The sequence below is a fragment of the Anthonomus grandis genome, chromosome 5 (genome assembly GCF_022605725.1).
Source record: "Anthonomus grandis grandis chromosome 5, icAntGran1.3, whole genome shotgun sequence".
NCBI classification, from domain to species: domain Eukaryota; kingdom Metazoa; phylum Arthropoda; class Insecta; order Coleoptera; family Curculionidae; genus Anthonomus; species Anthonomus grandis.
The window spans coordinates 7,040,699-7,054,871 of NC_065550.1; the positions used below are offsets into that span (position 1 = coordinate 7,040,699).

General features: G+C 35.3%; 1 protein-coding gene across 4 annotated transcripts in view; it reads left to right on the plus strand.

Moving 5' to 3' along the window:
• LOC126736883 (WD repeat-containing protein 7) overlaps positions 1–14,173 on the plus strand; it is a 178,124-nt gene that overhangs the window by 54,177 nt on the left and 109,774 nt on the right. For all 4 annotated transcript variants that reach the window (XR_007660815.1, XM_050441490.1, XM_050441493.1 and 1 more), the window contains 4 exons: positions 7,954–8,099; positions 8,181–8,308; positions 13,799–13,939; positions 13,995–14,073. Coding sequence is in view for 3 of the 4 variants with exons in the window: in XM_050441490.1 (XP_050297447.1) it covers positions 7,954–8,099; positions 8,181–8,308; positions 13,799–13,939; positions 13,995–14,073 (494 nt within the window). In the remaining variant the exon portion in view is untranslated. The remainder of the gene's footprint in view (positions 1–7,953; positions 8,100–8,180; positions 8,309–13,798; positions 13,940–13,994; positions 14,074–14,173) is intronic.

Below are 14,173 nucleotides of genomic sequence, written 5' to 3' on the forward strand. Positions count from 1 at the left end.
CCTTATTGGTCTACAGTACCTGGGAGATGAGGGAGTAGGATTTTCCCAGACTATATTTTTACCTTCTTTCCCACAAACTAGTCTTAGAGGTACAAAACAGCTTTGAAATATGTTAGCGTCTGAGTCGGCGTCATTTTCAAATTTTTGTTTGAATTGACATTGTTGTGAGCCATCACAGCCCCATTTGCAAATAACCTTTAAACTGTCTTTTTCTTCCTCTCTCAGCGTTATTAGGACTTCATTCAGGTAGGTAGATAAACGCATTACGGTGAGATCAACCAAAGCTTGCAAATTACTTTCGGCACTGGTATTGGTTACGTTGCATTCTTCTGTTGGTGGGTAACATTTTTGTTTTTCTTTTTGTAAAAGACTGTAACAAGGAAAAAACTTTTTGTTCGTATTTCGGATTACCTCATATTGTCTTCGAGTTAAATCTGCTTCCACAAACATTGATAGCGCCTCCAATGGAGCAAGTTGGGTAGGCTCTTTGGTTTTTGTTTCTGAAAACGCCTTCTTATATTTCGTAGCACGTAACGGGCTACTTGTGGTTATTTCCTTTAGTATGTCGGAAGCATCGCGTTTTCCGCTTTTTCGCAACTCAACCTGAGCAGCATGAATGATAACTTCCTTGGCTAATGAAGCCCGTATTTCTTCGGTTTTTCTTCTTTTAGTCCTTTCACTTGATTCTTCAAACATCTTAGGTGGTCGGCCTGGCCTTTTTTGAATAACCACGGGAATTTCAATAGTTCCTTCTATACTCTATTTCAGAAGTGTATAGAGCAATAAACTGGGGAATTCCGTTCTGTTTGGCTACATTTCGTGGTAGTTCATAGGCGCAGGTACTTATAATATTTATGAATTTAATTTTCACGGATTAAATGCCTTTATTTTGAAAGAGATTAAATACTAAATAAATACTTTTAATCCTTTTGTATAGGTACCTATCTTTTAACGCTTTGTAACATGCAAAAATGGGGTCAGGTAATATATACAGACTATAAATACTTTTAAATCATATTTTAAACGTTAGTAGTCACTGCTACGCTGTAGTGTAATCACAATATTATTATCCCAATATTTAAAAAATGGAGGTATTCAGTCCAACGAAAAGATGTACTAAAAATTCTCCACTATCGCTGAGTGAAAAAGTTATTATTTTAAATGTACATGATTGCATAAAACACGATTACCCTAGTTTTACTGTGCAAGAAATTGTTGAAAAATGTTCTCGAATGAGTGGAATTGGAAAGTCCACCATTTTCAAATTGTTGCGGGAAAGAAAAGTAGCAGGTCAAGTGGAATCTCCCAAGAATTGGCGAAAAGCAGTCCAGCATGTAATTAAGCAAGAGGACAAAATGTGGGATCTTGACAACCTCATCGATCAGACAGTCGATCCTTTAATTATAATGTCAAGAGTTGGTGACAGTTCGTCAGATGACGAAGAAGACTACAATCTATTATAATTTAAAATTGTTATACACTGTTCAAAAAGTGCCAGATCCAAAAGTGACATTTTCAACTGTTTTACTCTACATATTATGTTCAATAAATTTGTGAAAAAAATATATTATTCCATTTAAACAAAAGTAACTTTCTAAAATAAAATAGCATTTAAGTACATTAATTATAAGGTAAAAAACAAGTCCCAGTTGCACGCCTTTGGCGAACCGTTTTCAACGTTTATCAGTGGGTAACAATGGGCAAAACTCATAAATTAACCCAAAACCGGGTGGCGCTACCTGCAATCAACGAAAAGAAAGAATTTTACATTGAAACTAATACCCAACTAAGGTAGTGGCATAAAATATTGGTGGATCACCAGGTACCACTTTTGCATACCTAATGAGGTTTTATTGCTCTACACACTTCTGAAATAGAGTATAACCATGATTGATTGTATTTTAAAAACACGTCTTCCTTCTTATGGGCCTTTACCCACCTTTGCTTCGTTTGTGATTTAAAACGTGCAAAACTGGCTTTAAAACTTTCAATTTGATCTTCTGTAAAATGGTCACAGGACAAAATTTGATCCTTCAAAGCATTTAGTTTTTCTTCCAAACTTGGTAGACCCAGGGCCTGCATACGGTCGAACATGTTTCTACGGGTCACTAGTTTTACTCCCGAGGGACCTTCAATAACAAAAAAATGTTCGCCTGTTATTACTCTTACAATAACAATGGTTTTATTTTATTTTTATTCAGATAAAAACAAATCAATTCAATGTGCCCTAGTAGTACTTATCCGCGCTTTTCCGCGACTAATTATAAAAACATTTACTTCTACAGGACTAAAACCTTTAATCGTAATAGAAATAATAGCTGGATCTAGGTGGAAAGTATGTCAAATCCATTAGTAAGCAAAAATAATACCCAAAAAAATCTTCATAATACTTGTTACGGTTTAAATTTTATTAACTAAATAAAAATATTTTAGAACAATTTAAATTATATCGAAATTAGTGGATTCTTACCTGGTCTATCCAAATCCATTACTACCGCGTCCAAAATAAAGGCACAACTATTATTAATATTTACTGAAAGCGTAGCGAATTGAGAAAAATGCGAGAAACAAAAGTAACAGCACGAGCGACGGTCGACTTCAAACTAACGCTGGACGAATGGTGCGCACGGGAGAAAGGCGTGAAAGGTGGGGTGTTATTCTTGGATTAGTTGCTTATCCTATGCCGTCGTTTTTTTTACCTAGTTTGATAGTTTGAAAAACTAACTTTTGGCCGCGCAGATCTTGCAAATACCCGTATGTGCGACGTGAAGGAAGACCAATGTACTGTCATGAAGTACTGTGGCAAAGCTGTAAATTGGATTAGAAGTCTCGTCGAAAAAGTGGTTGACATTAACAGAAAAAGGAGGGAGGACAAGTTGCATCCCTAAGAATACCAGCGTCAATTTAAAACCACTGCGAGGTGGTCGATTAATGACAACCTGGATGGATCGGTTCTTGACGAAGCTTCCAAACCAAGCAACGAGAGTTGGTGGAAAACTATAAGAATGCGCAGTTTGTCTAAGCCAGACCCTATCGAATCCCGAAATATCCAGAGCTATTGCACGGGCAGTACTATATTTCTCGATAGCCTCAGTCCAAACATGCGTAACATAGGCACAGATCGCCAGTATTTCAAGTAAAAATGGGAAAGTTTTCGTTCTTAGAGTATCTTAAGAGATTGGTCCTGTTGAATTATTGGTTGTGGCTTATTACAAAAGACAACACTAGCCTACGTTGGATTACGCTCTGTCAACATAAGCCTATGCACCGGAACATTTAGACCCGAAGTTCTTGTATTATACCCATGAAGAGATTAAAGGTGACAGAGCAGTTTTTTGAAATATCATGCATTCAAAAATATATATAGAAGAGGGCAGTGCAATTTTATATTTTATGTATTCAGAGCAATTTTATTTTAAAAGCTTAGCAGAGCGCTTTCGGCGTATGAGCCATCATCAGTGCTAATTGTCAGTTAAGCCCAGAAGTTTACCATAGTGGAAACACATTTGATATTACTAAAATTATACATAACATTTAGACACACTTAGGACTATACACAACACTAAACAGGACGAACAGTATTTAAAAAGGGAAGAACGTTGGTCTCCTTTGTGTTTTGTTGTGTTGTAAATAAAACATATGCCTAAAAATGTTAAAATGGTGAAAGATCTAAATTTTACAAGAGTCTCCTGATCTAATCATGGTCCTGATAATAGGACTGGGAGGTTCTGAAACATGAGAAGACTGATTTGTCACAATTTAAAAGCAGTTTGTTGCTACTAAACCACCTCTGAGCCCTCCTTAATTTATGGTTTCTCTTTATGAAAAGATCTTCTGATATCCTAGACCAAATCAGGGTGTTTGTGTCATATGTGTAAGTTCACTTTGCTGGATGAATCGTTTGTATGCAACTTAAGGGCTAGAATAAATTACCTTTTTGGAATTTCAAAATTCATTCATAATTTGGTTTTTACCGGATAAAACAATAAGACCTTGAGAGGTCTAAGATAAAGATAAAAAAAATTAAAAAATTAAATCATACATGATTTCCTCGTGGGCTTTTCGGCATATAGGTTATCTGATGGGAAGTCTACCAAGCCCACTGAGGGTTGTTAGAGGGAAAAGTTCCTGGAAAAGCCAATAAACCGTTTAAGGAGTTTTAGGCGTTTTACCTAAGACGTGGAGATGACGTCTTAAGTGCCAGTGTTCAATTTGGAGACCAGTCACTATTTCATGTCGATATCATTATTATTTGGTGAGACATGGGGAGAATATTGTTCCTTTGAATATGTTTCCGTCCATCACAGAGAAGTGCTACTTTAGAGGAGAGTCCTACTATTGCGATATGATATAGCGATGCGATAGATACCCATTTTGCTCTACCGTTGTAGGGTCAACCACGTTCGCGGAACTTAGTCTGGCAAAGGATACCTCGTTAGACTATAGATATTTTGGCTTCCTATTACGTTTTAGCTCAAAACTAGCTCCGGCAACCTGATATAATATGTTTACAGTGAACCAGGAATAAATTGTATAGCTATAGCACAATTTACTCCTCGTTAGTTGTCAGTGTAATATTTTCGGAGAAACGCAAAACGTCGTAACCTATACTTTCTTCATGCAAATTAAGTATAGTAGTAAAAGTATTATACCAGTTGTCGCATAAGGTCATAATGGTTAAACCACGAAATAGAGATAGTAAAGGGGGTGATTAAACCTTCGAAGTAATCAAATTATATTAATCTATCACAAAAAATGTTAGAAATATTATGTTTTGATCTTTACTCCTCGTCGTGTAAATAATACAGGGTATTACAAAATTCGGTGCACATATTTTCAGAGTGTATTATTGGAGTCAAGACAAGACTTTTTTTCCTATAAACATGTGTCCTAATAAAAAAATGCTCCCCCTCAGCTCGCGCAAATTGATTGATTTCTGTTAAATAAAATACCACAAGATATATATATACATTACCGGCTATGGTTGCAGAAGATCACTTTTCGCCACAAGTAACTTAATATTTAAATGTTCACCAAACTGATGTACAGGGTGTCCCATTTTGGGTACTTTTGCGGGTTTTCGCGACACTATGCTACTTTTTCGTAAAACTAAAGATGCCGTCAACAAAATTTTCATAGCCCTTTTAGTTTATAAGATAACATTTTTGAAATTTTTGCATTTTGGGACCCCCTTCGTATCTCCGTTATCTTTAAAATGTTTGTAAAAGTAAAAACCCCTTTTTTTTCGTAAAATCCAGTGGTCTAGATATATATATTTTTTTTATTAACAGTTTTTGAGTTATAACCCAAACTTAAGTTTTTTTAATTAGAACACCCTGTATATTTATAGTTCATAAAATTGGCCTTTTTTTACCTTTTCAAAAATATATAACAGTATGGACTTATTTTCAAAAGTACGCAAATAACCAACAATTTTCTAAATTAAATGCATAATTTAATAGTAGGCCATGAATAACAATAATAAAGAAATAAAGAGTTACAAATTAATAACGACGAATGGGAAATTGCATCATTCTTATTTTTTTTTGTAATAAAAGAACATAAAAAACAAATATATAAATTTAATAAACACTATATGAAAACAACCATATAACAAAACAATATTTTTACAAGAGATGGTCAAAATGACCACCATCTTCTCTGATACAAAATTGGCACATCTTTGTAACCCTTTGAATAGCATTCAAAATTATAATTTGTCTCCTTCTCAGATTTTGAAATGCTAAATGAATTGCGTCCTGAAGTTCTATTAGATTATTGCATTGTCTTCTATACACTTGATCCTATATATACCCCCATAAAAAAAATCGAAAGATCGGGAGACCGTGGAGGCCATCTAACTGGTCCGTTGGTACCTATCCATCTTTGAGCAAAGTTATTTTCAAGAAATGTCCTTACTAGCCCAGAGTTATGACTTGGGGCACCATCTTGTTGTAAGTAGACAGTGTTATATTGGGCTAGAGTGATATTTTCTAAAGTCCTTGAATAACTTCCTTAAGTGTCCAGGTACCTACGTGCTGTGAGATTCCCTTCAAAAATTCGGTATACTATTTGTTTTCCAAAAATACAACAAGACACTCCAAGTCCAAAGGCACTCGGCATCACCGTGATGTAAGTGTTGAAGTATGTTGAATATGTATGGATAATACTTATATTTTTTTAAGATCCGTTGTGTGTTAGTTTTTGGCACTCATGCATGAGCTCGAGGGTGTCGTTTCTATCCTATACTAACCTAAAACATCTATTTCTTTTTCTTCCTTATTTTCTTTATTGTATTCTTTAGGACACGGCTGAACAAAAGATCCGTGCTACAGTAAATTGTCCTTTAAACGAGCAAATATACCAAAAAACGGTTGCCCTCTCTCTGGATATCTACCAAGTATAAAATTACAACATTAGAAATTGGTGTAGAATTAGATTAGAAAATGGATGTAGTCATATAACGGCTTCTAACTTACCTATGGAAATATAGTTCCGAAGCTTCTTGAGCATTTTCATTGCTTTGATAAAATATATAAGCATATCATATTTTTTAAATGCTGCAATTTTTTTGGCAAAATTAACAAATAACGAAAATAAATGGGTTTTGGAGCATAAACTCAATCAAAACCAGAGAAATGTCAATCAAAACTCGAAGATAGTTGACATTTAATTATTTATTTGTCAGTTTTTTATTTCTTGTTATAAATAGCCATGGCCTCCCATTAAATTATGAATTATTAAATTTAGTTATTTATTTGCGTCTTTTTGAAAATAAGTCCATACTGTTATATATTTTTAAAAAGGTAAAAAAAGGCCAATATTATGGAATATAAATATATAGGGTGTTCTATTTAAAAAAAAAAACTTAACTGGGTTATAACTCAAAAACTATTAATCAAAAAAAATATATATCTACACCACTGGATTCTACGGAAAAAAATCTATAAGAATGAGTTTTTACTTTTACAAACTCTTGCAATACCTCTCTAAGTCACAAAATCTTGTTTTTCTGAGGATTAAGGGATGTAAGGTTAGCGTCAAATCACTATTTAACTTTTCGAAGGTCCTTGGGTAATGCTGCGTCAGCAAATAAGGTGAATTGACCCCGGATATCAAGCCCATACTCTGAAGAGTTAGAGTCCACTTCTGGCGACGATGTGATAATAAGCAAACCAGGCTATACCTCTAATGCCATAATGAAAAAGCAGAATCTTATGACTAACACAGTCAAAACCCTTAGGCAAGTCACAAAAAACCGAAGCAGAAGTATCATCACCACTGATCTGGCGATAAAGGTAAAGGGTGAAAGTCATATGCAGCATCATTTATGTTCAAGTTCTTCTAAAACCCAAACTGAGTACTGCTGATTAAGTTGTTTAATTCAAGATAATACATCAGACGACACTTAACTAGCTTTTCACTTATCCTTGAGAGTGTGGACAATAGAGAATCGGCCTGAAGTTCGAGGGATCATAAAGCGACTACTGTGACTATTGGGATAACTTTGGAAGACTTCAAGCATGGTGGAAATGTCCTTCTGGTCCACGAGGAGGTGATTGCCACCAAAGCAGTATCGAGCCAGTTCAAGTAAATCATCGTCTTTTCCACAGGAGTTTTTATTTTTAACCGAAAATAGAAGTTTTTTCTGTTGAATCTAGCTTGTGAGCAGAAAAAATAATAAGTTTTTGACTGAATTTGTTTAAAACAGAGAGATAGGGTCTATTTTAGGATTAAGCTAGTGGTCAAAGCTCATATCAATACTACAAAAAATTAATTGAGAGTATCAGGTCTTACAGTGGAATGATAATTGCTTCCATAGTAGAGATTATGAACTAACATTCTTATTATTTGGATTTTGATAATGATAATTTTTTGTTAAATTAATTGCTCGTTATAAATAAATGGAAAACATGATCTTAAATTCATGAAGTTCTCTTTATTTTTTTTTAGCCCTTATCTTGTCCTCCTGCTATGCGCCTAGTAACCACATACAGAAACGCACAAGCCAAACGTTATTTGCTAAGAGGAGACTCCGAGGGCTCAGTTTTGCTTTGGGCTATACCGGATATATCACCTGCCCAGCTGGAAGCTATAAGGTAATTGCAGATACTAAAGTCATTTTAACAAAAAAAATTAAAAATGTTAAACGTAATAAGTAAAGATTTTTTTACACGAAGATCGCAAGCACCGTCACAACCAGTGACTGCGTCAGCTACAGTTATTACTAGTTTAACTAGTGCATGGAAATCCGTAAGGCCGGATCCTATGGGTGTTTTGGACCAAGTCGAGCGACAAGAAAGGCAAAGTAAGTGATTTATTTAAATTTTTGTTATGTTTGCTATGAAGAAAGCAATTGTTAACAAATTACTACATTATCTACATCTACATTATCAACAGCAAAAGTGAGAAAACTTGGGTTTATCTTTTTTTATCCTGAGACGGTGGACACATAGATAAACCCTAGGATTTGTGTTATATGTCGTAAGTTCTCGGATAAAAACTCATTTATCTTTTAGTACTTTCAATATATTTACATAAAAACAAGTTTTCAAAAAAAAACTCGTAACTCAATGTAAAGAAAAGTAAATCAATGTAAAACAATTATAAAAGACATCATTATGATTTAGCCCCATAGAGAAAAGTTTCAGACATTGTGACATTGTATAATTTTGAGATGTATAATTGCGACCTTTTATCAAAAATCCAACATTTTAGTTTTCAAGAGTTTTTAAAAATTTATATAACCTACAGTTCTAGGTGTAATTCTTTTTTGGACCTTTAAAAATGCAGCATTCCGAAGGAATTTTAATTTATGAATATTACTTACCCGCCACTGGCATAAATATCAGCTCTTAGGACCGGCTGTGGACCAATTTTTAGTGAGAATAATTGTAACAAATTTTACAATTTGAGTACTTTAGCTGAATGGGATGTTGGTGGCCTGATTGATCCAATCGCTGAATTTCATATCAGGATGGCTCGTTTTTTAACGTTGCCTTTCCTATTGTTAGGCTGAAGAAGAGGGCAGTGTTGGGTAGGTTTAGGCTTACCAGAGGTCTCAAGATCTCTTTAAAAAATGTGCGTGCCCGTAATACCGTCATAAAGTTTACTGATTCTCTAGATCTTCATCAATATTCTAAGTCCCACCTCTGATCATGTCAAACATCAACATTCCTCATTCTTTTATTTTCCTGACTACTGTCTTGATTAAACTGAAGTGTTTTAAATTCTAAAGAGAACAAACATTTCTCTGGTGAGGATGGACTTTCTGCAAAAGTTTTCTTCAACCTGCCTGACGTTGCTTTGACATTCCTCGTGAAGGCAATTAATATTTCTTGGACTGTTAGTATCTTTTCGTATTGTCTAAGGCCTGCAGAGATTGTTCCCATTCACAAGGATGGAAATCTAAGCCATCCCTCCAACTTTACACCTATCTCTCTTTTGTCCACTGTATCCAGTCATTGAGAGGATGGTTAAAGCCCGTGTCATATCTTTTCTCAAGGTCTTATGTCATCCTTGCTAGTTTTCAGTTTGATTTTCGGGACAAAAGTTATGTCTAAATTCATTTAAAATTCAGGGGTGTGTTCGAAAAAAAAAACGCTCGGGCCCGTCGATTTTTATTTCAAGTTGCGCATTTTTGCACGTAAAGTTTGTATATACAGGGTTGCTCAAAAATAAATTACGACCATCAACTTCATTTTTTCAAATGAAAGCACCTTTTTTTATTTCATCTTTGAATTTCGCGTGGAATTCTACATATGTTTCATGCATCATGTCCTATACCTAAAGTCAACAGTTATCGAAAAAAAGACGATTCGTGTAACAAATAAAAAAAGAACAAAAATTAAGTTAAATATTCAAAATGGTTACCATTCACAGCTTCACAATATCCAAGGCGATCAATAAAGTCTCGTTGCACATTTTCAATCATTTCCGAAGTTATGGTGCGCCCTTCTCTGCGAATTCTCTCTTTCAAGTCGTCTAGATTATTTGGCCTATTAACAAATACCTGGTGTTAGGTCAGGAGACCTAGCAGGCCATTCGATGGGTCCTCTCCTTCCTATCCACCGATTGGAAAAGGTTTCATCCAAAAATATACGCACAGTGGCAGCATAGTGCGGAGGAGCGCCATCTTGCTGGAAAATTAGTTCTTCGTCAGGATAATCTGGGTCCAATGGATTTAGAAATAAAGCTAGTAATGCTGGAACTAATTCAAATTGGAGAAAATCGAGATACACTTGTCCCGTTAAAGTCTGGTCAAAGAAAAAGGGACCTATTACTCTTCCGCGTACTATTCCACACCACACATGTAGTTTTTGAGGGTACTGGGTATTTACCTCCATTATCCAATGCGGATTTTCTGTTGCCCAATATCGACAATTTTGTCTGTTGACACTACCATTCAAACAGAACGTGGCTTCATCGGAAAAAAATAATATTTGTTACTAAATTATTATTTAGATTGCACAAGTTTTGTAAGCGTTCACAAAACTCATTTCGCCTATCGAAATCGTCATCAAATAACTCGTGCACAGGAATAACTTTGTAGGGGTGATATTTGTGTTTTTTAACTATTCGGTGAACTATAGATTTCGCTATGTGTAAATTTGCCCCAATCTGCGAAGTCGTTCATTTTCATCTCGAGCAGGACGACCAGATTTCGGCAGATCTCTAACATGACCGAATTCTCTAAATTTAGCCTCTATTCTACTCACCACCTTTTGACATATCGGAGGACGATCAGGATGGATTTCATTGAATACCATTGTGAAAACCGCAACTTTGCTCGTACACTTCACACTTGACAATATCTGTTTGGCGTACAACTGTCATACAGTTTCTATGAAAATACACGGTCACCAGCCAACAATAAAAAAACACGAATGAATGGAATTTCGCTCTGTATAAAAATTCTCTGAGATAAGGTGATATGATGCATGAAACATACGTAGAATTCCACGCGAAATTCAAAAATGAAATAAAAAAAAGGTGCTGTCATTTGAAAAAATTAAGTTGATGGTCGTAATTTATTTTTGAGCAACCCTGTATATACAAACTTCACGTACAAAAATGCGCAACTTGAAATAAAAATCGACGGGTCCGAGCGTTTTTTTTTCGAACACACCCCTGAATTTTAAATGAATTCAGACATAACTTTTGGGATGCACTGTATAATTTTCTTTATGAATTGTATACCCGGATTAATGATAGTAGGCTGCGGCAGCAGTCTTTTGTGATCTATCAAAGGCATTTGATTATATGTCATGATTGCTCCCTAACAGTTGTGGTTTTCATCTTATTTGGGTAGCCGTCGAACGCGTGGCTTTTTGGGCTTCAGAATTCTCTGAATATATGTATCTGAGCTGTGGTGGTCCACAAAGATCTGTTCTGAGACCTCTCTTTTTTTTTGTATTTATAATAAATTGTATTAATATCTCACTTTTCTTCATTCGTAAAGACCATAGTTAAAATTATTAGTAAAATATCTGTCACTTAAAAAAACATATGAACAACAAATATTTAAAACATATGATATCTTTGACATTGAAATATTGTCTTGTCAGTTCACATCCTACTGCGGCAAATTTCGTTATTTCCAAAAATTTGGGTTACTAAAAATAATAAGAATATTACTTGTGATGCATCATTAAAAAGGGAATTTTGCACAGATTTTAAAAATGTACAAATACACCAAAACTATACCAATATAACGTCTACAGGGAGTTTCAGAACTATGGGATTAAACTTCTGGGGGTTGTTCAGTGCAACAGAAGAATCCATTTGAGTATAGGAACCCATGTCCGGAAATGCGTCACTACGCCACTACGGCCCTAAGACGCGTTAAAATTTGTAAAAAACATTAATTACCTAAATAGGATCTGCTGCATTTATTTTTACCTTTTGTACATGATACCATAAAAAGAATTGTTTAAAATCAAGGCTTATCAATGTCAATTCTCAATGTCATGTTTAAAAATTTTATAGCTTACAATTTTTAAACATTTATTGCTAATGGAAAACTTTACCAATCAAGAATTGGCGGATATGCATTTGGCATACGGAGCAACAAACTGCAATGCACGAACAGCATCGCGGTTGTATCATGAACGTTATCCCGAACGACAGCATCCTGGATACAAAAAGTTTATTGTGGTTTATCAGCGGCTCGCTGAGACAGGCATGTTGAAGACCAAGATGCATGATACTGGTGTTGCTCGAACCGTAAGAACGGTCGAATTTGAAGAAGAGGTGCTTCAGCGAGTTGCCAATGAACCATCAAATAGCACACGTGACGTCGCTAAAAATATGAATACGAGTAACGCTTCTGTCTGGCGGGTACTACACGAGCAACAACTCCACCCTTACCACTTTCAGAAAGTTCAAGGTATGACTGCAGCCGATTATCATCCTAGAGTTCAATTTTGTCAATGGCTTCTGGATCACATCATTGCACAACCAATTTTTTTACGATATGTTTTGTGGACCTATGAAGCCTCTTTCACAAGAGACAGTATTTTTAATAGTAGGAATAGCCATGTTTGGGACGAAGAAAATCCTTATGCAATTTTTCCAAGAAAACATCAGAATCGTTGGTCTGTCAACATATGGGCAGGCATTGTTGATGATTATTTAATTGAGCCATACCTTCTACCGGAATGGTTAACAGGACCTATTTATCTGCGTTTCTTGGAGGAAGTTCTCCCAGAACTCCTTGAAAATATTCCCCTAAACGTTAGACAGCAAATGTGGTTTCAGCATGATGGAGCGCCGGTTCACTTTGCTGTACAAGAACGCTAGTATTTGGCTCAGCGGTTTGGGCACCGTTGGATTGCCAGAGGTGGAGCAGTTTCTTGGCCTCCTAGGTCACCCGATTTAACGTCGCTCGATTTTTTCTTGTGGGGACATGTAAAGTCTTTAGTCTACGAAACTCCAGTAGAATCAGAGCTAGACTTAATTGGACGAATAACAGCGGCATTTCAAATCATTCAAAACGAGGATCAAATTTTTAGTGTAGTCCGCCGAAATCATGTGCGGCGTTTAAATCGGTGTATTGAGGTTGGAGGAAGACATTTTGAACAATTGTTGTGATGGTATCATATACAAAAGGTAAAAATAAATGCATCAGATCCTATTTAGGTAATTAATATTTTTTCTAAATTTAAACGCGTCTTAGAGTCGTAGTGACACATTTCCGGACATGGGTTCCTATACTCAAATGTATTCTATTGTTGGACTGAACAACCCTTAGAAGTTTTATCCTATAGTTCTGAAACACCCTGTATAAGAGAAAACAAAGTTTATGCGATGGTTGGCAAAAGATGAAACGTCGTATTAAAAATCTAAAGACACTATCATGTAGCACGAAAAAAGTGACAATGTAAAAGTGCAAATTATTTTAAAATCGGATAAGAAATAAGCTCAGAAGAAAATAAAATCGATTTTTGGAAGTTTCGTTTTTTTTTTTCGGTTACCTTCGATCCATTCATTCGGAATTTTTAAATTTTTTAAATAGCTTATTGTTAAAAACTCTCAATTTTATCTCAATTTAACTATCTTCGTATCTCTTATAGATTCCGAGATCTCCATGTTGAGGGTCGAATTTGAAACACCCTGTATAACGGGGTAAAGCGGTGTATAACTCACGTCATCCCCGCCGAGTTACCATATTCCTTTCTGAATTAGAAATCCTTTCCAATTAACTTTGTAAATTCCGTTAATATGACATAGTTAAATAACAATTGTTATTATTATGCATACAGAAATAAAACATATTTTCTGTAAAATGTATTTCTAGCAATCAAATTAACCGCCAGCATTTACCTACCTCTTCAGTGTAGATTGGTAGTAGGGAGGGAGGACGGGTCGATTATTATTGTTCCAGCGACTCAAACTGTAATGTTGCAACTGTTACACGGGAACCATCAACAGTATAATAGTAAGTTGCATTTGTTTATAAAAAGTAAAGTTTAGGTCATTTAATTTTATTTTAGATTGGCCTCCACACCAGATTTTATCAGGCCATCATGGCCGGGTCAACTGCTTGCTTCACCCACACAGGGAGCACCCAAGGTATGTTCTTTCATTTATTTCTAAAATTATGAAGTAAATTAAAACTACCCTAGTCATTCCGCAAATAGGAAAAATTAATCGATTTGCACAGTATAGTTAA